At 40.6% G+C, this 20,515-nt stretch overlaps 1 protein-coding gene across 1 annotated transcript in view; it reads right to left on the bottom strand.

The window, feature by feature from the left end:
• The window catches only part of USP34 (ubiquitin specific peptidase 34), a gene marked incomplete in the record, with an annotated part of 5,849,982 nt that overhangs the window by 1,609,710 nt on the left and 4,219,757 nt on the right, over positions 1 to 20,515 (bottom strand). Inside the window, 2 exon segments of the mRNA XM_044061224.1 lie at positions 12,051 to 12,107; positions 12,218 to 12,364. Of these exon segments, the coding sequence (XP_043917159.1) occupies positions 12,051 to 12,107; positions 12,218 to 12,364 (204 nt within the window).

The following is a 20,515-nucleotide window of genomic DNA, read 5'->3' as shown; positions in this document are numbered from 1 at the left end:
TTAAAGTCCATTTATTAAAATAGGGGATGGTTAGTTTGGGGTTTAAATGATGCATGGAAATAAGAAGTTATGTACCTACCATAACGTTCCATGTTAGTTGTCTTCTTCTCACCTTCTTTCTTGCTGGATGGGTTCGGAGCCGATCCTCGGCTCCGACTCGGCCAATACTAAAGCTCGAGTGCTAATTCCACCGGCTCGAGGCTCCCCTATATCCCACAATGCTAGGCGGTAACTACTCAGATCTCGTTTGATAGCTATACCAAGCAATCCTAGTCTCCATAGAATGGAGTAGGGAAACCCACCTCAAAACAATCTGCGTAAAGGAAAGGCAGACCTCAGTAAGGATAGAAGAGGTGGAAGAACGTGTGGGAATGACAACTTTCAGAAGAAAAACACAAAATGAATTCCAGTCGGTCTGTCCAGGCTTGGGGGAAGGAGGGGAAGGCGAGAAGAAGACAACTAACATGGAACGTTATGGTAGGTACATAACTTCTTAATGTTAAGTTGTCAATCTCGCCTTCATTCTTGCTGGATGGGACCACGTCCCTAGCACCTTATCCCGGGTGGCCTATCTGAACAGACTCTTGAGAACAGTGGAACCAAAATTGGGACGACTTCTGGAAACCATGTCCAATTTGTAATGTGAAATGAATGTATGAGGAGAAGCCCAGGTGGCTGCTGCACAAATTGAATCTATTGGCAGCCTATCCTGAAAAGCTACGGATGTAGCTAATGCCCTAGTTGAATGAGCTCTAGGTCTTGAGGGTAGTTTTTGATGTCTGATCTCATAGATGAAGGTAATTGTAGAGGTGAGCCATCTAGAGAGGGATACTTTAGTAACTGGAAGGCCCAATTTGCCTTCCGCATATGACAGAAACAATTGATCAGATTTCCTGAATTGTTTAGTCCTGTCTAAGTAATATCTAAGTTGGCGATGAACATCCAAAAAATGCAGCTTTTGTTCTGACCTGTTTGAATAGTTGGGGAAAAAAACGGGAAGATCAATAATTTGGCTTAGGTTTATTTGAGAAGAAATTTTAGGCAAAAAGGATGGATTAGTACGGAGGGATACCCTATCTTTGTGAAAAACTAAGTAAGGAGGACGACTGCACAGAGCATGGAGTTCGGATACCCTTCTCGCTGAAGTTATAGCTACCAGAAAAAGTGTCTTCCAAGAAAGCAACTTCAGAGAACATGAAGCCGCCGGCTCGAAGGGGGGAAGAATTAAAGATGCCAGAACCAAGTTCAAATCCCATTGAGGCGGGGGATCTTTGATTGGAGGTTTAAGAAGAAATACACCCCTTAAAAAGGCTTTACAGAGTTTGTGAGCCATGATGCTAGACTCTGAAACACCAACATGAAAATTTGATATGGCAGCCAATTGAACTCTAATGGTTGATGCAGAAGATCCTAAATGAAAGAGTTCTGCTAGAAAGTCTAAAATAGACTGGATAGGTGCAGTAAAGGGATCTATGTTTTTTGATGTTGCCCAAAAGGAAAAACGTTTCCATTTGCTACTATAAATCTTCCGGGTAGAAGATTTATGAGAGGCTATCAAGATATCTCGGACCGAGCGAGATATTGAGCGAAGCCTGGCTAAGGTTGGAATCGGAGAAACCACGCTGTGAGGTTTAGAGAAGGCAGAGATTGGTGCAGCTGACCCGATTGGTGGGTTATCAGATCTGGTACTGGGTCCAGATGCCAAGGCTGCTCCAAAAGGTAACGATGAAGAAAGGGAAACCATATCTGTCGAGGCCAGTAAGGGGCAATGAGGATCATAGTCACTCTCAAGGTGATGGCTTTCTGAATTAGTTGAGATATCAATGGAAAGGGGGGAAGGCATATAGAAGTCCTTGGGGCCAATCGTGGACTAGAGCGTCTCTGGTGGGATGGCCTGGTAACGGGAAGAGAGTGAAGAAGTCGTGACATTTGCTGTTTTGGGGAGTAGCAAAAAGATCGCAGCAAGGCTGGCCCCATCTTAGGAATACGTCTTCTAGAACCGATTTCTTTAGAGACCACTCGTGGGGCATGAGAATTGCTCTGCTCAATTTGTCTGCAATAACGTTGGATTTCCCGGGAATGTGCATTGCTATCAGAAAACGCTGAGAAGAGATCGCCCATTGCCAAAGTCTGAGTGCCTCTCAACATAAAGGGTATGATCTGGTTCCGCCTTGTTTGTTGATGTACCACACTACGGACATATTGTCCGTTTGAATTGCAATAGTCCCAGTGGGAAGAGAGTCGTGAAGGGCTTGCAACGCTAAAAGCACTGCTCTCATCTCTAAGACGTTTATGTGCAAGTGGCACTCGAAAGGTTGCCACGTGCCCTGGACTGTCCTGCCCTGATAATGCCCCCCCCCACCCGATCAGGGAGGCGTCTGTTGTCAACGTGGCGACTGGGGGGGGAAGAGTGAAGGGTCTTCCCCAGAGAAGTTGAGGTGATGTGATCCACCAAGACAGTTGATTCTTGCATGCTTGAGTTATCAATATGGTATGGGACATCGGGAGCTGTTGAAAGGATCATTGAGTAAACAGCATCCATTGGAGGATCCTCATGTGAAAGCGAGCTAAGGGGAGAAGGGGAATAGCTGCTGCCATGAGACCTAGTACCTTCAAAACCAGTCTGGCTTTGACTTTGTTGCATTGTAAGAGAAGGGAAACTTGGTTCCGAATGTCTGACACCCTCTGCTCTGTGAGTCTGGCTGAAAGATTGAGTGTGTCTAAGGTGGCGCCTATAAAGACAATAGATTGACAAGGCGACAAAGCAGATTTTTCGAAGTTTATCGAAATGCCTAGAGCTTGGCAAGATTGAATGGTGAAGTCCCTGGATAGGAGAAGCTGATGTCTGGTGGTGGCGGTAAGGAGCCAGTCGTCCAAATATGGAAACACCTGGAATCCTTGACGTCTCAAGTGAGCCGCGACCACTGCCATGCATTTGGTGAACACACGGGGGGCTGTAGTGAGACCGAAGGGCAGGGCCCTGAACTGGTAGTGACTGGCTCCCAGCCTGAAGCGGAGATATCTCCTGGAGCGTCTGTTCATTTTGATGTTGTAGTACGCGTCCTGAAGATCTATCGAGCACATCCAATTGTCCTGACCCAAGAAGGGTAGAATGGACTGTAACGTGACCATCCGGAATTTTGTTTTCTTGACAAACTTGTTTAAGTAGCTGAGATCCAGTATGGGTCTCCAGTCCCCTGTTTTCTTTGGTACCAAAAAGAATTTGGAGTAGATTCCGGATCCTTGCTGGTCTGCCGGGACTGACTGGATAGCTCTTTTTGATAGCAGCTTTGAAATTTCTAATGCTGCTTGTTCCCTTAGACCGGGTGGAACATCTGGAAGGGATCTTTTTGGTTGGGTTGGGATGTGAATAAAGGGAATTTTGTAACCCTCGGATATGATCGACTGTACCCATTTGTCTTGAGTAAGGGAAAGCCAGGCTTTTGGGTACAGTGATAACCTTCCCCCGACTGCCTCCGAAGGTGGACAGCCGGGCAGCCCCTCAGGGGTGCTGAAAGGGTTTGTCAGAGAACATTTCTCTGCTACCCTGGTTTTGCGGACCTCCTCTGCCTCTAGGGCGGCGTCTATTATTATTCCCCCCTCTGCCTCTAGAGGGGAATCAGCCTTGTGCGTCAGATGAGACTCCCTGGGATTGTTTGCGGAACCACATCTTTCCTCCCCTTTGACCTTTGGGATATGGTCTAGAAGGGGTAGAAAAACAGACTTCTACAGCAGAGACAGTCTTACCTTCTAACTCGCACCTGGTCAATGTATCCTTCACCTGTGGACCAAACAAGGATGATCCATCAAAGGGAGAATTGGTGAAGGACGCCTTGAAAGGGTCCGCAAAGTTGCATAGCCGCATCCAGGTGTGATGTCGTAAGGCAACACCTGTGCCTGCGGCTCTACTCGCTCCATCTGCTGCATATGAGACCAGCCGCATGGAGGAGTTAACGATGGAATTTAGGGTTGCCAACTGGGAGTTCATTGTGTCTTTGAACCCCTCAGCTGTAGGATCCTTTATCAGTTCACCCATATCCTTGAGTAAATCTCTCTGGAGACGAGTGAAGTGGCATAAGTAGTTCAGCGACCGCATTGAAAAGGTCGCTGATGAAAACATCCGCTTGCCGTACCTGTCCATGGTCCTAGATTCCTTATTAGGAGGATGGACAGGAACCGAAGGATCAGCTAACTCCTTCTTTGTGGCCGCAGCCACCACCATGGCATCAACAGGGACACCTTTGGATAAAAAAATCTTTGTCTCTGGGGCAGTAATAAATTTGGATGGTCTCCTCTGGGTGGGTTCCACTGAGTCAGGAGCCGTCCAAGCCCTCCTTGCCACCACTTCCATAAGGGGGTCAAAGGGAGGGCACACCCAGGAGGTAGAAGGGCGAGAGCCAAACGCCTCAAGATACACTGACTCATCCTCCGAAGGTTAAGGGCTGGCCAGTTCCCCTCTGTTTCAGGATTTCAAGGATGTCAGCAAAGGAGACATCCTCAGAGGGGATCGAGGGAACCTTCGGATTCCTCTAAGTCAGTGTCAGAGGTGATAGACTCAGGGGAGTCAATGTGCTTCCTCTTGCACTGCCTCTTCCTAGGGGGATCTCCTGCAGGGTCAGGAGAGGCCTCGGAAGAGGAGGAAATTCCCAATGGGGAAACTTGAGGAGTTGGCTCTCTGCGGTCTGAGACAAGGGGGTGAGTAGAAATCACCGCAGGCACTGTAGATGGAGGGGCTGAAGGAGCTGACTGTGGGGCAGAACCTGGTTCTAGCACGCTCTGCATGACCTCGAAGGCACCCCTGTCAGGCAAGGCCTGAGGCCCCCGCTCCGAAGAGACAAGGACCTCCCCTGGCACTGACAGAGATGGCTCCGAAGCCGATGTCGGAGCCGAACTCACCAACGCCGAAGCCCCGAGAGGGAGAGTGGGGTCGGACAAGGGTCCGATGCCACTCGCCCCCTCGGAGCCGACGAGGGAAGCTCGGCGCCGAGATCCCTCCAAAGAGGAGATCGGAGCAGACGACAGAGCCGAAATGGAAGATATCGGATCCGACGCACCGACAGTCATGGCTCCGACAAGCCTTGGCACCGAACTCGAAGGAGTCGGAGGAGGAATGTATTGGGGAACGGGAATAGCCACTGACTGGTGAGTCGGGCTATGCAGCATTTGGGCCAGTGCCTCGGACTTGAGAAGTCTACTCACAACCCTTTGCAAGTCATGGTCGGATAATCTGGAAGACCGTGAGGAATGAGTTTTGTGACTTCGTTCCGAAAGGAGAGGGGATCCTGGCACCGAATGCACGGATCCGACAGAGGAGGATCTGGACCTCTTTCTCGATTGTGGCTCTGATAAAGGTATCGGAGCCGACAAAGTTTTATCAGCCTCGGCTCCAGCCGGAGCCAAGTTAACAGTATGGGGCTTAGGAACATCGGCTCCAGCCGGAGCCGATGTCGAAGCCGACTTAGATTTCTCAGCAGTCGACTCTGGAGCAGGAGCTGACTGTTTAGAAGTTTTTGAAGGCTTCCCCGACACAGACTGAGTCGGGGGCCTTCAGGCTTTAATAAGCCCCGCAAGATAAGCTTATTCTTGCGTTCCTGCAGGACTCTAGGGCTAAACCCATGACAAAAAGCACAAGAGTCCTGCAGGTGCAAAGGCCCCAGGCAATACACACAAGAAGTGTGACCGTCTGTCAAAGACATTTTCTGACAGCACGAGTCACACTTCTTGAAGCCTGAGACCTTGTCTTTAGACATAATAAACAAGAGAGCCTAACACACACAAACACACTACATACACTATCTTTAGAAAAATATTAAAATAAATTTTAAGGTTAAACCACTAACACACACACACACAAGCCCTTACAAAAAAGTAAAGGACTAGGGGGAGGGAAGGGGCCGAAGGCCTAGAACAAGGAAAAAAAGGGAAAAGGGGCTCGACAAACAGGGGTCGATTTGTCTAAATTTTTAAATTAAACTGAAAAGTTATGTATCAAAATTAAAAAAGGGGTTTTTAGAAGTACCTAAAGGTAAAACTGTAACTAACCTGCCTGAGCCGGTAGAAAACGCACCTCGTCAGCTATAGCGGCAAACGAGATCTGGGTAGTTACCGCCTAGCATTGTGGGATATAGGGAAGCCTCGAGCCGGTGGAATTAGCTCTCGAGCTTTAGTATTGGCTGAGTCGGAGCCGAGGATCGGCTCCGAACCCATCCAGCAAGAATGAAGGCGAGATTGACAACTTAACATTGTTAATTTTAGAGTGATCTGAGATAGTTCTAGGAGAGATGGAATATTTTACCTTGTATGATCGAAAAAGTTGAGAAATTAGAAAGGCATCTATCCTTGACCAGGATTTGTGGGCAAACAAGAAGGTGTATCTAGATACTGTTTTATCATATTGAAAATTGGTATAGCGGTCAAACAAATCAAGTGTGTTTTGCAGATCATCAAAGGTCATCATAATACTATGTGATTGCCTGGTCTCTCTGTGTGACCTATCTTTCTTTGGATCTAATAATGCATTCCAGTCTCCCCCAATAACGTATAAGTGATTTGGGTAGTCAGCTAAAAGGTTACAGATTTCATATATAGAGTTTTTTTAATATATTATGTGTGTGTGTGTGTGTGTGTGTGTGTGTGTGTGTTTGTGTGTGTGTGTTTGTGTATATATATATATATATATATATATATATATATATATTTATTTATTTATTTATTATTATATATTATATTATAATTTATTATATACTATTTTGTACATAAAGAGTTTTTCGTATATAGAGAGATTTTGTATATAAAAAGTTAAAGTACTATATCAAATGGCTTCTACTTCTATTCAGATAAATAATCTTAGAGCAAACCCTATTCCCATCACCAACGGTACAAGGGAAGGCTGTCCACTATCTCCTTACCTCTTTAACCTATACCTTGAACCCCTTGCTCCTTTTTATTTCACAAAAAGCCTTTCACCACATTCCAAAAATATTTAATATTAAACTTATGGTTTCATCTTTTGCAGATGACTTAAACATGCATCTCCAACTCCCCTCAACCGACCTCCCTAAAATACTTAAGGCAATTGATAAGTTCTCGGATATCTCGAATTATAAGATAAATCCCAAGTCACATCTCTTCCTCTAAATTCTCCTGGTCATAAATATTACTTCCTTGAGAGTGAGATTAAATTAAGCTACCAACTGAAATATTTGGGAATAATATTTACCCCAAACTTTAATGAAATTGTTAAAAACAATTTAACCTGTACGTGGACCAGCACTGATAACGACTTAAACAGATGGAACATTTTTAACATGTCCCTGCTCTCCAAAGCTATTGCAGCAAAAATGAATCTGTTACCTAGAATTATTTTCCAACTAAATGCCACTCTTTCATTTACTCCAAAAAAATATTTCTAGATATGGAGGAAACTATATATAAATTTCTTTGGTATCCTAAATCCACTAGAATTAAGTATGATAAACTTATACTTCCAAAAATTAAGGGAGGGTTAGGGTTACCTGACTTTAAACTATATTCTAGTGTCATTATTTCATACAGGCTACTTCAGATAATAAATTATGAATCTAACTCAAACATATGGTCCCCCCTATGGACAAAACTATGGTCTCAACAAATTAAGTCTCTTGGGTGTAATCCCAAATCTCCCCTCTTCCTCAATTTAAGTCAAAGATCTAACTATGTCAAGAAGTTGCATCCAATTATTAAACATATGGTTTTAACTACTCAAAAACTTTTTAAGTCAATACAACTATTCAATGCCCTCTCCCTACTGCAACCCCTTCATCTAAATCCAAATTTACTACTAAATAATCAGCTTATAAACTTAACAGGTTATCCCTTACTTAGGGAACTTACGGTCTGGGAGATCTACAAATGGAAAGATTATGATATAACACAACTTAGAACGCAACTTAATCTTCCAAAGAAGTATGTAAGCATTCTTAACTCATTACAATATCTTATTAGCTTTAAATTCCTTCCAGATAATTACGATTTACAAGACATTATTCTATCGCAATTAATTCTTAAAAACCTGGCAATTAAAGAGAAAACTATTTCTAGAGTATATAAATTGGTAATGGATGTAAAATGTCAGAACCACCTTTTATTTTCTCTGTACTGGCAAGGGAAAACTCAACAAATTAATGAACAAAGTAAAAAGATACCCTTGTAAATACGCTCAAATTCATACCTTTCAAAAAACTCTTATACACCCAACTTATGATTAACAATGACGCTTACTTTACCCCACAAAAACTAAATAAATTCAATACTAACTACTTTCCTAATTGCCCACACTGCCCCAATCAATCTGCAGACATCCTTCATATTCTGTGGGAGTGTAGTAAAGTACACAAGCTTTGGTGCTCACTAAGAGCTAGACTAGAAAAAATGGGTTATGGAAAAAGCACTCTGCCATGGGAAATGTAAACAATCTCCCAAGAATTCTAAAACATGTCCTCATCACGATATGTGCTCTTACTAAATTCTACATTACAAAGAACTGGACTTGTGCAACCCCTCTCTTGTGGGAAGGTTTTAGCAATTTAGCCATCAAATACTTCTCATTCCGCAAACTACTCTACACAACTACTAAACATAAATATTATCATAAATACTGGGAATACCTGCTTGAAGTCATTCTTAAGAGGTGAGAAATATCAATTTAAAAATTATAAAACGTCAGCTAATTATAAGAAGCCAAGATTTTCTGATAGACAGCTGATTACTTATAGATCTATCCCTTATTCAAGATCTATCCTTTTCTATCCTCTCCACTGGTATTATCCCCTTTATAGGTTGTATCCTTCCTCTTATTCAAGGCTTGTGTGTGCACTAAACTGACCGATAAAAGTGACTTCTTTTGTACATATTGTATATAGAGTTTTGTTGTGTTAGTTAATTTCTGTATTGTATATATATTTTTTTCTCCTTGAAACTCGAATAAAGACATTTTTGAAAAAAAAAAAAAACCTTTCCAAACTTGGGCAGGAGAAACTGGTTATAACTTCCTGGAACAGCATGTGGTGAAGGCCAGGTGGAAATAAAAGAGTGTAGTGTGGTTGCTGGATGAGGAATAGACACCTGGCAGGGAGGAATTTCATATTACCGCCATGTGTAAACTTGAATGATCTTCAGAATCCATTTGCCCGAAACTATCTGTTGCCAAAGGGAAACATGGAGATTTAGACTTTCTAGAAGGAAAAAGGGACTTGCCAGGGTGGGAGGAGGGAACAAAATACTTTAAATAATTAAACTGACTTGTTGGACTGTCTTTTTTTGAGGGGACACACCCTTGCCATTTTGCCAAAATTGGATGAGGGATTAGAGAATCCCTTAAAAAATTTGAAAAAGTATGACAGAAAAGTCTTTGAGATTCCCTGAATTAACTTACCCCTTTCATCACTATTTCTGATAACACTGCAGCAAACGAACCACAAAGTGAATCGATCCAAAGGAGCTATCAAATTCTCATTACTCACATCCCCTTAGGAAAGTCTGATTGTGCAGCCAGGCAAAGCTCTTCACAACAATACTGGAGGTAATTGCCCTGGAAAAGTATCAACTGAGCCATACACACACTGTAAACAGAGAGCAGTGACTATTACAAAACAAGAAGCTAAACAATTTAAGGTATCTTATTCCTCACAAGAGCAAACTGCAGACCAAACATTCCTCAAACTTTCACAGTTAGTCAGAATAAATATTAACATAGCCTAGCAAGTTAAAATTCTGAAAATTAAAATTGCAATTTTCTTGTACACATCAATAAACTTACCCTTATCAGAAAGAGTAGGATGGTAATTAAACTGTTTAGCAGCAGTAGGATTAACTAAGGCTACAGCAACTGGTTCAGGTTTGGGAAGAGTGGATAAACACTTGAGAGTGAGGAACTTTATACAGTCTGTCTGCCTTTTTAGGGACAGCAGGTTGGCTATCATGAAAATTACAGGTGGAGATGCATACATTCTTCAAAACTGACTGAACTGGAGGAACTGAGGAAGGCTTGAGAACTCTTTGTTTAACAGCTCATATTTTTTTTTGAGGGACTGAAAAACCTCAGTGCACCCTCACTGAAAATACCGGCAGATTTTGGAAACAGTCTCAAAGAGAGAAGAACCCCAAAAGGAGAATCAGAAAACGAGCTTTCCTCTAATCTGAATCAGAAAACTGAGCAGAAAACCCTGCATCTGCTCCTTCTTCTTCCTGTCCATATTGAGAAGGTTGAATCTCTTCAAGAAAAGATGTATCCCCTTTCTTTTACCAGAAAGCACTTAAGGATCAATAGTCTTAAAAAAACCCTGAGTCAGACCCAGCAGACTACTCCTGTCTAAGGAAATTTCAGGAGGAGTAGATGCATGTTAAGTTTTCTGTTTCTTTTTTTTACAGAATAAATGGGGCCAACAGTCTTATAAATGGCAGCAGCAGATTCCCCAGGGGTGGGCACAACATTCTGACAAAACAGGGACGACTTCCCTGTTCTCTCTCCCAGGACGAACAAGAAAGGCCATCGCTTGTCCCCTGAGGGACCTAAATGGCAGCAGAAAGAAGTGGCCAAGCCCTGGTCCCTAGTGGATGTAGGTGTTACACCAGAGGGATCCAGAGTAAAGATGTGTGGTTTAAGGTACAACAAATGGCCACAGCAGAGTCACCCACCTATGGATGAGGCAAATTGCTAGCCTGCTGTGGTGGCAAAGGCTATTTGCTTAAATTTTTCTTTTGTTGCTCAAAGAAGGATTGACCATGGGACCAAGAGTTTGTTCCATGGTCAAGCTAAAAACAGTGCCTCTTTCCTGGGGAAAACAAACAGCAAAAGCCGGTAAAAATTTTAAATCTTTAAAAGTCACTTTTTCACATAAAACACAGCAAAAAGCATGTTAAAATGCTTAGCCAGCCCCCCCCCCCAAAGTACAATACACACAGTTTCTCCAAAGAAAAATGGTTATCGAATACTTAAAACAACTTTTTAAATTCACAGGAAAAAAGAGCGTTCTCATTTAAAAATACAATACAATCTAGTGACAGTCAGTCAAAACACAAACTCCTAGCTTTAAAAACTTTTCTACCGAGGAAAGCGTTAATAAAGAAATAATTCTTGTAATGGAAGATTTTATTCCTGAAGAGAATTTAATTTTCCCAGCAAAGGAAAAGCACAAGCTGACTACTGCCAATCCTTAAAACCCTCAGAGGAATATATTCTTCAGTGGCAGGAAAGCTCTGAAAAGCCTTGCATCCAAACCTATCTTTTTATCACCGCAGCTGGAGATGACTAATGGTATGGCTGCATGGAAGATGCCATGAAGCTTCGGAAGCTGGCCAGCTGTTATATTTTTTTGTAGGATATAACCCCATATAGCTTAGGCTACTACAGCAGTGATCAATATGAAGATCATCATTTTGGATAGTGTGGTAAATGTTAACATTTGTGCAACTGCTGGAATGGCTGCTTGTTCTAATAAGCTATACTCTGACTGCATTAATAGTTACTGAAAAGGTGATAAATATCCTTCAATTCCCCCTGAGAAAATTAACAAAATCTGCTGTATTTTCAGTTGAAAACACTAAATCTATATTTAAAGGCATTTCAAACTAGACTGTAACTTCATAATGGAGAAGAAATGCCAAAGGACAGGTGGAGTTCTATTAGACAGACAATCTTCACGCAAAGCAGACAAATGCCTGCAGAAAGAAAATATGGACCATTGCCACATGACTCTTCCAGTGCCAGAGATGATAAAAAATAAGGACAATATGAATAGTGCTTAAGATTATGTGGCGTTCTCCCATTCCTTTTTAAGTCTTCTTTCACAGATAACTGGAGATCAACAGAATACACCAAGCCCCTCCCATAAGAAAAACTGATGAAAACAGCTTTGATTAAGAGTGGCACTGACTAGATGGAAGGCTAATACGTCACAAACATAAAGACAAAAGAAGCATATTTGTGTACTAGACATATGATGCTTACAATGTAATTTCAAATATAAAAAGCCTTCAACAAAAAGTACTGCAAAGTGACAATGCACACTTACCAATGAAACAACATTATTAGTAATCACACCTCCAAAAAGGCTTTTCACTGTGTTTTTCTGAAAAAGAAAAAGGGGGGGATAACTTAGTAACAGTAGCCTGTGGTACAATTAGAATGTGCATTTGGTAAAACACAGCACAAATTAGTAGAAAGAGATTACAATCTTACTAGATCTGATGACATCTCTTCAATTTTGGTGATCAAATCTGTGAAGAATTCAGTCATGTCCTTTTGCTCTCCTGTGTTGAGTGGCTGTTTATCCATGGTATATGTTTTACAAAAAGGCCTTGGATTATATGCTTTACGTTCACTTTCCTTTACAGAAAAAAGAACATTTTCAAAAAAAAAAAAGCAGATGTGAATAGGAGTACTGTTAAATAGTGACAATCAATAAAAGAAACAGAGAAGAACAATGCATCCATCTAACCAATATCAATTTATTTTACTTTTAAATTTTATAACTGTGTAGTCCCACAGTGTCACAGACCCTTACTTTAATGAAGAACCAAACAGTACATAAAACTCAAGATAATAATCAATAGACAATATCACATTCACTACTTTAACACATGGTTAGTACACCAATACACAAAATACAAAAATATAACTATGGATGTCAATTTGGATTTTTGCAAAATGATTTATTACATCCGCTTACTAAATAGATTGAAACAAGACACCTGAATGAAGTGCAAGCCCTCAAAAGTCCTATGCAGGGAGCTTTGACCATTTCATCCTCTTAGGTTCATAGGTGTGTACTAGGCTAATGGCCTTACTGCCAATAGGTTGGATAACAAATACCTGGATCCATGGACAGGAGCAGCCTTAGGTCAACTGGTGCCCTAGGCAAAAGGGCTCCACGGTGCCCCCTACCTCACCATCTGGTGCCCCCATCCTGGTCTACCTACACCAAATAAATACTGGAAAAGTGCCTCTGCTACAGCCTAGTTGGCCTATGCTAAGGCCGGCTATATCCATGGGCACCAGCAGGATTTTTTTTGCAGGGGGGTGCAAACCCAGACACCTGAGCTCCAGGCTTACCTCTCAACCTGGAATCATCAAAAGTTTGAACAAAGGCCCATGAAAAGTAAGTACAACTGGCCAAAAATTGGGATAACGAGACACTGATTAACATAACATTTAAATACATAATCATGTAACCCCACCCACTCCAATGGAATTTAGGGATATCAACATGAAGACTGAAGTCACCAAATTATAATAAATAATGGCAGACATTTGAATTTCAGACTTAATACCCCTCAGAAAATGCATAATAATGCAAAACCTGTTACTCTAGCAACTATCTGAGTTTACAGGAGCAATATTTAAAATCTGTCCCTATTTTTGGGTCTTTGTCCCACCATTATTTTTGGTGTTGTCTAGATTTCTTGCTCTGAGAAATTGAGATGTATATTAGTAAAGGAAGAAAAGTATGAAGCTTTAAAAATGCTGAATATGCTCATCTGATAATAAAAAACGTGTGGTAGATATTGCTTCCCATAATTAAAAGAAAATTAAATCCTTTGGATAAAACGCACTGAGCACATTTAATAATTAATAACAGTCAATAAACTGGATGTCTTGAATTAAATTAACTGACTTCCTTATTTTTAGCACACCAGTAAAGCAAATTCTGCACTTAATTTCCAAAATACTGAAGTACGTAGTACGTAGTTCCATGACGTGACTTTCCACAGCCGTGGCCATTTTAGTTTCCTGCATCCATTAAGAAATAACTAGTACTCAAGCTGTTACACGTTTACAAAATGATGATGACTGACAAAGAATCAATGAACACGTTCCGAATGGGCTTACCACAGTGCCAAATAACCTCCATTTGTCACTGCTAGATGGCAGTATGTTCGATACTGAACCAGCTAGTCAAGCGATTATGATTGAAAGGAGCGTCTCCCGTAAAGCAAGGTTTTTCAGTTAGGGAAGAGAGAATATATTAAATAACCTCTTTGCACACCGTCTTTAACAAATGTTAAGAGCATCATTTGTGTGTAGTGTGTGTGTGTGTGTGTGTGTGTGTTTTATATATATATATATATATATATATATATGAAAAAAGGTTACGACCGACTTAAATTTGGCACGTCTTCACATCCCCACAAATGGTGCGACTTTGGATTATTATATTTCTTAGGTGGCCCCTGACAAAGCTGACAACATCCTTTGGGAAACAGGAGAGCCAACTCTGCTAGACACGGTTACAAATCCAAATCTAGTACTGCAGTTCAGAAACATTAAGCTGAGGGTTTCTTCACATTTTGATACTTGCTGCTGTGTACTCAAATGAGACAATTGTGACTAGTGTTTAACTGGTACTTTAAGTGCAAGTTTCTATGGTGCAGTGGGATCACAGGATGCGTGTTAGCATGCATTTTCTAAAGGTTATGAAGTCTGAAACTCAAATCTGTGTCATTATTTAGCAACTTCAATCCTCACTGATTTGTCAGAAAACCACAAATTTTATCTGGAACAGAACAAATATATATGGCAAAAATCTGGACATTCTGCAAAAATCTGTACACAGCAACTTTGATGTAAACACACCACAAGAGGGGAATCGCACAGACTCAGCTACAGAAATAGCAGTCTCAGTGTTGCGCATTGCAGTAGGTCTCTATCTAAAGAACTTGACACGGTTTACCTCCATTTGATAGCAAATGGTTTGTGTGATCAGGCATTTCTGTGAGTCAATTGAGTGAATCACAGAAAGCCTCTGAGCACAAATGTCAAAAATGGTTTAGATGAACACCATTTTTGAAATTTGTCCATGTGTTTGAATGGCTAAATGCATTAGCATTGTAGCCATTCGAACATATGTGAGTCGCCGTTGTGAGTTTTTGCAGTTGTCCTTTCGATGGAAGGATGTCGAACAAATGACTCCCGACAAAATGAAGGTAAACCACTTGACACATCTCTAGAACAGCACTAGCATGCCAACCTTTGTCTTAGAATACCAATTTGAAAGGTACTTGTCTTTTAAAATTAGGCTTCTGTCTAAAAATACAGAACCCTCAATTCACTACCAGAGACTGTCCTTTACTTCAAATACCCAAGGGAAATTTTCTGTGTGAATCGTTCAAACACAGAGTGGACAAAATTAGAATGGATGCACTTAACACAGCATGCTCACACAGATTAACTAGCTAACAGCTTGTGTGAAAACTCATTGATGTAATAGGTTCACAGGTAGATGGTAGGCTATTGCCCAGAGGCCCTTATCAGCCTAGCAAAGAATTTTGCCCATGTTCCCTCAAAGTCAGCACCTATTTCCTCCTGTTCAGCAGGGACACAGGTGGGTCTCAGGGGTGTATTTTCTGTTTCCCATGCAGTCATCCAGGTCTTCTCTTAAAGAGGGCTAGAGAGGTAGTCTGCTTGACATGGACAGGGAGTCTATTCCACAGATGGGAGAGTCTTTGGGACATCAATCTATTCTGCCAACAAGTCCTATTAATGTAGAAATGATGAAGTGCTAATTTTCATATGGGTAAATAAATAATGTTCAGCCCTAGAATGAGATGAGAAGGTGTGGTGGCTGCTGGGTCTGCTGTCCAGTTCCAGGCTATGCATGTTTGATATAAACTGTAAAACAATATGATTTTAGAACTTCCACTGATTGCTTCACAGACTTAAAGCCACTGGAAAGTTCCCTGATTATCTTCACAAATTCACAATATGTTTGAATATAATATGTTTGAATATATTAAAATATGATGCTCTTGCAGCATTCATGTATTTAAACTCTTAACCACAATGCTAGGAAGATGCATTACTGCGCAAACACTTGAGAATGAATGTACCTGCTGTGGCGCAAGAGAATGAATGAGCTATGAAAGTGTCAACTGTCCCTGATCTTGGCTCATTTTACACTGATTCTACTAAAAATGTGATCTGAACACTATCATTTTGATTCATAATTATCCACCACCCTTGATAATGTATGCAGTTATTACTTCTTAGTTTTATAAACTAAAACAAATTACAAAGCAAAGCTGCATTATAACTGCGTCTGCATAATTGCAAGAAATTAACATTTCTCTACAATTTATACTAGCTGCATTAAAAAATAATTAAAGAAACTGGGAAATTTAAAAATGCAAAATTCACAGGCAATGTTCCTCTAAGCAGCCATTAGTCATGCTGTGCCCTAAAGTACAGCTAAACAAAAAGGCATAGAAAGACATGAATACTAGCAATTGTCACTCACCACCCATGGTTTGAAACTCCCAACCCAGTCTCCAAGTCCAACAGGTTTTCAGGCACTGCCTCATGAAGCTGATGTCATCACACGTGCCCCTGCACATTGATGACATTGCGGGATATGCTGGCAATGCATGATGATGTCAGCCATAACTTAAATGCCTGGATCTCATGGTCACATATATTGAACTTAGCTTTGTTTGTTTAATTTAAATAATTTTCACACATTTAAGCTGCTCAATTGTGGCTTTAAGAACTGCAAATTCAGTACGATGACTTAGCGACATAATGCTGTGCATAGTCTGGATTTTAAGCTCTGTAGGCTTGAATGAGACAAGGCAGCCCATACAACTAATATTGCAGGCATAAATTGGAACACTGTGCAGTCAGTACTCATGGAATGAGGTACCAAAATCACTGACTGAGACGAAATGCCAAAGAATGTATTACTGTAACCTTTGAGAAGTCACCTACCCAAGGCAACTACCACATTGACAATACAACCCTAAGGGCTGAGCCAGTTGTTTGGGATTTGGGAGCCTATGTGGATAGTGACCTATGTTTTGACCAACATGTATCTACTGGTGTAAGAAAGTCATTCTATGTTACACAGCTTATAAAGCAAAGGGATTATAACTAGATCTAGGGATGTCACTGCAACCCTTTACTCAGCCCTCATTGGGTCAGTCATTGAATATAATGTTCCCTTTGCCATGTACCTGTCCAGACATATACACCTGTTACATCAACTGAGATACCTTACTAAATGGAAACAAGGCCCAAACAAAGTGTCCTATACTGACAGACTCAAAGCCCTGTCACTATACTTAGTATCCTATAGACTGCTAAGAGGTGGCCTGTGTCTGGCAAACAAGGCATCATCAGACACATTACTGATGGATTCACTGCACATCAGAAAGTCAGACAGCATCATAAATACTTAGACTGAATATCCACACTTCTTCTGCATCACCAACATAATGGTATGGAGGGAAATGTAGATCTTGCAGAGAATAAAGCTACTGTGCAACAGACACTCCAAATCCACATAAAACAAAGTTCATCCTTGTACATTTTCAAGTGCAGCTTAGATTTATGGATGGGAAACAGAAAATTTTACCCCAGGTCTGCCCCCTGTACTACTAATGGACAGAAACTGCTTCAAAATGCTTTATTCCATGCACGGGTCCCCTCAAATTATCTATGGTATGATCCTAGTAATTCTCATTAGGGGTAATATCCTTCTCAGAGCTGACAGCAGGTTAATCAAATATAAAGAAAAACAAACAGAGAAGATTCTTTCATTTGAATGTGAGTGACCCTAATTATAGTCACATAGATATCCCTTTGGTATGATATTATTAATGGGCACCAAACAGTTGTTTAAAAGAGCTAAGTATGGAACTTCAGGGCAGGTATATGTGCAATAAGTATGGAAGAGGCAGCTTTAATTATTTGGTAAAATGGTCTGAGCTCAACAAAAATGACCACTTAAAAAAAAAAAAAAAAAAAAAAAAAAAAACTTTTAAGTGTGGTAAAACTGGGCATTGGCAAAATAAGCGTTCTTCTTTGGACAGCAAGTAAATTTGCCAAATGTTCTATTACCACAGCAAACTGAACAGAACCCAGATAACTGCACGTTTAATAAGAAATTTTTTGAAAATAAAATAAAATAAAAAAAAAAAAAAAAAAAAAAAAAAAATTGGAAATGGAAGGTACAAGATACCAACCTCTTGTTGGTCAGTTTTAATGACTGGCAAGAAGTTAAAAATAAGGGAATGGAATCTGTAGTTATAAGGAAAATGAATCCGTAGTTAGACGCTTGAAATATAACTCGGCTAGATTAAAAGTCACAACTGCAGACACCTGATAGAACACTAAATACATTACAAAAATATACAGACATGAAATCCCATTCCCGGGATACATATCCATTAAGACAGTTACAAAAGATTAGTCACACAGTCAGAATCATCAGATGATGAGTTTCTGCTCTCCCCTCCACCTTACAACCCACTTGTGCCTCAAGAAGCTGACAGTTCTCCCTCCCTGAGTGGGCAGGTGGAAGTGAATACTACAGAAACCATTAGCACTTCCAGCCCAAGTTACTTCCAGCACTTCCAATCATCCCTCCGGGTCGGCTATAACACTAGACTCCATCAGCAGTGTCATTAAGTACCCACTTGAACACCCTCAGATCAAATGTTAATGTGTATAGCTAATAAAGGGAAACAGTTATATCACAAACATAAATACAGAACTAATGCTAAGTGAATGGAAAATGAAAAGATTTACTAATAAAAGTTTGCCATCCAAATGAATACTTTGACCCAGATCAAGCAAATTACTACCCATTTTAAGACTGTTACAGATGGGGAGGAATATCAGTGAACATCCCAGGTCTTTCAAAGACCTGAAAGCAGTATTCAAAACCTCCATACCACTGGATATTTTTAGAAAGATATAGGATAAATCAAACATAGGCGATGACATTCCAAGACATTCATGTACTGCTGTCCCCCTGACTCGCCATAGTCACCACAAGGTACACCACATTTAAATGCTTGTTTTAATTATGGTAAAACTGGGGATTGGTGAAACTGATGTCTATTATCTGTACAGCAAGCAATTTAACAAACTGCAGGAAAAAAAAAGAGAGAGATTCTGACTCCTCTTCTAATATTGATAAGTCTCCTACACAAATGCACCCTTTAGGAGAAGTACCAAATCCAGCATAAGCTAGAGACGGCGAGGCTGAACTTACTAGAACAGTAGTACAACCATGGACTGCAGTGGATTTTCAAAACATTGGAGATTCTCTCTCTCCCATTTGAATAAATTCAGCAAAATACACAAAACGCTTAGAAGGACATGTACAACTGCAAAACAATACTTTCAAAGACCTGAAAGCAGTATTCAAAACCTCCATACCACTGGATATTTTTAGAAAGATATAGGATAAATCAAACATAGGCGATGACATTCCAAGACATTCAGGTGATGGATTTCTAGCTGCTAGCAATAACCTATTAAAAGCCATTGCTACAGCATGCCTCCAACCCCTAAACTGGGCAGAAATCAAAGCAATTGTACAGAAAGAGAAGGAATCTATTGATGTGTATTTACAATGCAAAACAGATGCATTTGAAGCCTTTTCTGTACATCCAGAGCCTACAGAAGGTGCAGCAGCCAGTGTCAACTTTTCAAGAAGGCTTGCTACTAAAAATACAAGAGCAAATTAAAAAAAAAACTTTGTTTAACTTTGGCAAGTTTTGGTATTTGTGAGACTGTACATCAGGCATAACATGCAGCAGACAACATACTCAGGAAATATAAAGAACAAAAGGAAAAATCAGGAGATATAAAGCTTTAACAGTTCAATGCCGACTCTCAATGACGGAGAAGGGGGAAGAAGGAATAGTGGGGGAAGCAGTAGATTCCAATTTTTTCAACAACCCCCAGGACAATATCAGCAAGACTGTTGTCCCCCTGACTCGCCATAGTCACCACAAGGTACACCACATTTAAATGCTTGTTTTAATTATGGTAAAACTGGGGATTGGTGAAACTGATGTCTATTATCTGTACAGCAAGCAATTTATCCACATATTTAGGTAACAGAGCTAACTGAAAGAAACCTGTGTGAAACACTGTCTGGCAGTCCACAGTGTGGCAACTAAACCATTAGGACAGCCATGAGCAGGAACCATGGTTATATCCCTTGGTTCCAAATGACAGGGATGGTCTTTTTGTTAATGTTACAGTGCAAAATTCATCTATTCTATTTCTTTTCGATACAGGAGCTACTACAGCTATGATTACTTCAGCAAATGGTGAACACTTTCCCCTTTCCAAACACATGCTTCAGGTTGTGGGCTTGTTTGGAGTTCCTTCACACTATCCAAAAACAAAACCTGTTCCTATTCAAATTGGTCGGCTAAAAGATTAACACACTTTCATTGTAGGGAATTCAGCCCCTCCAAACCTGTTAGGTAAAGACTTGTGTAAATTGAGATGTTTCATTTATAGCACACACAATGGTATATTCCTAGATGTTCCTAATGAATCTTTAGGATTATACTCAAATACTATCTGTACAGATGAAAATACCTTTTTAGCCATTTTGACATCAGAGAAGAATGAAGAAATTGCTGGTATGAAGGAATTAAATGCAATCCCTCTGCAGCTCTGGACTACCATGAAAATGAGACAGGGCACACACAAGATGCAGAACCCATGCATATAACATTA

Source organism: Protopterus annectens, chromosome 1.part0 (assembly GCF_019279795.1).
Source record: "Protopterus annectens isolate FY-2018-M chromosome 1.part0, PAN1.0, whole genome shotgun sequence".
NCBI lineage: Eukaryota > Metazoa > Chordata > Ceratodontiformes > Protopteridae > Protopterus > Protopterus annectens.
The sequence above is the reverse complement of the archived record's forward strand: the minus strand, read 5'-3'. Positions and strand labels throughout refer to the sequence as shown.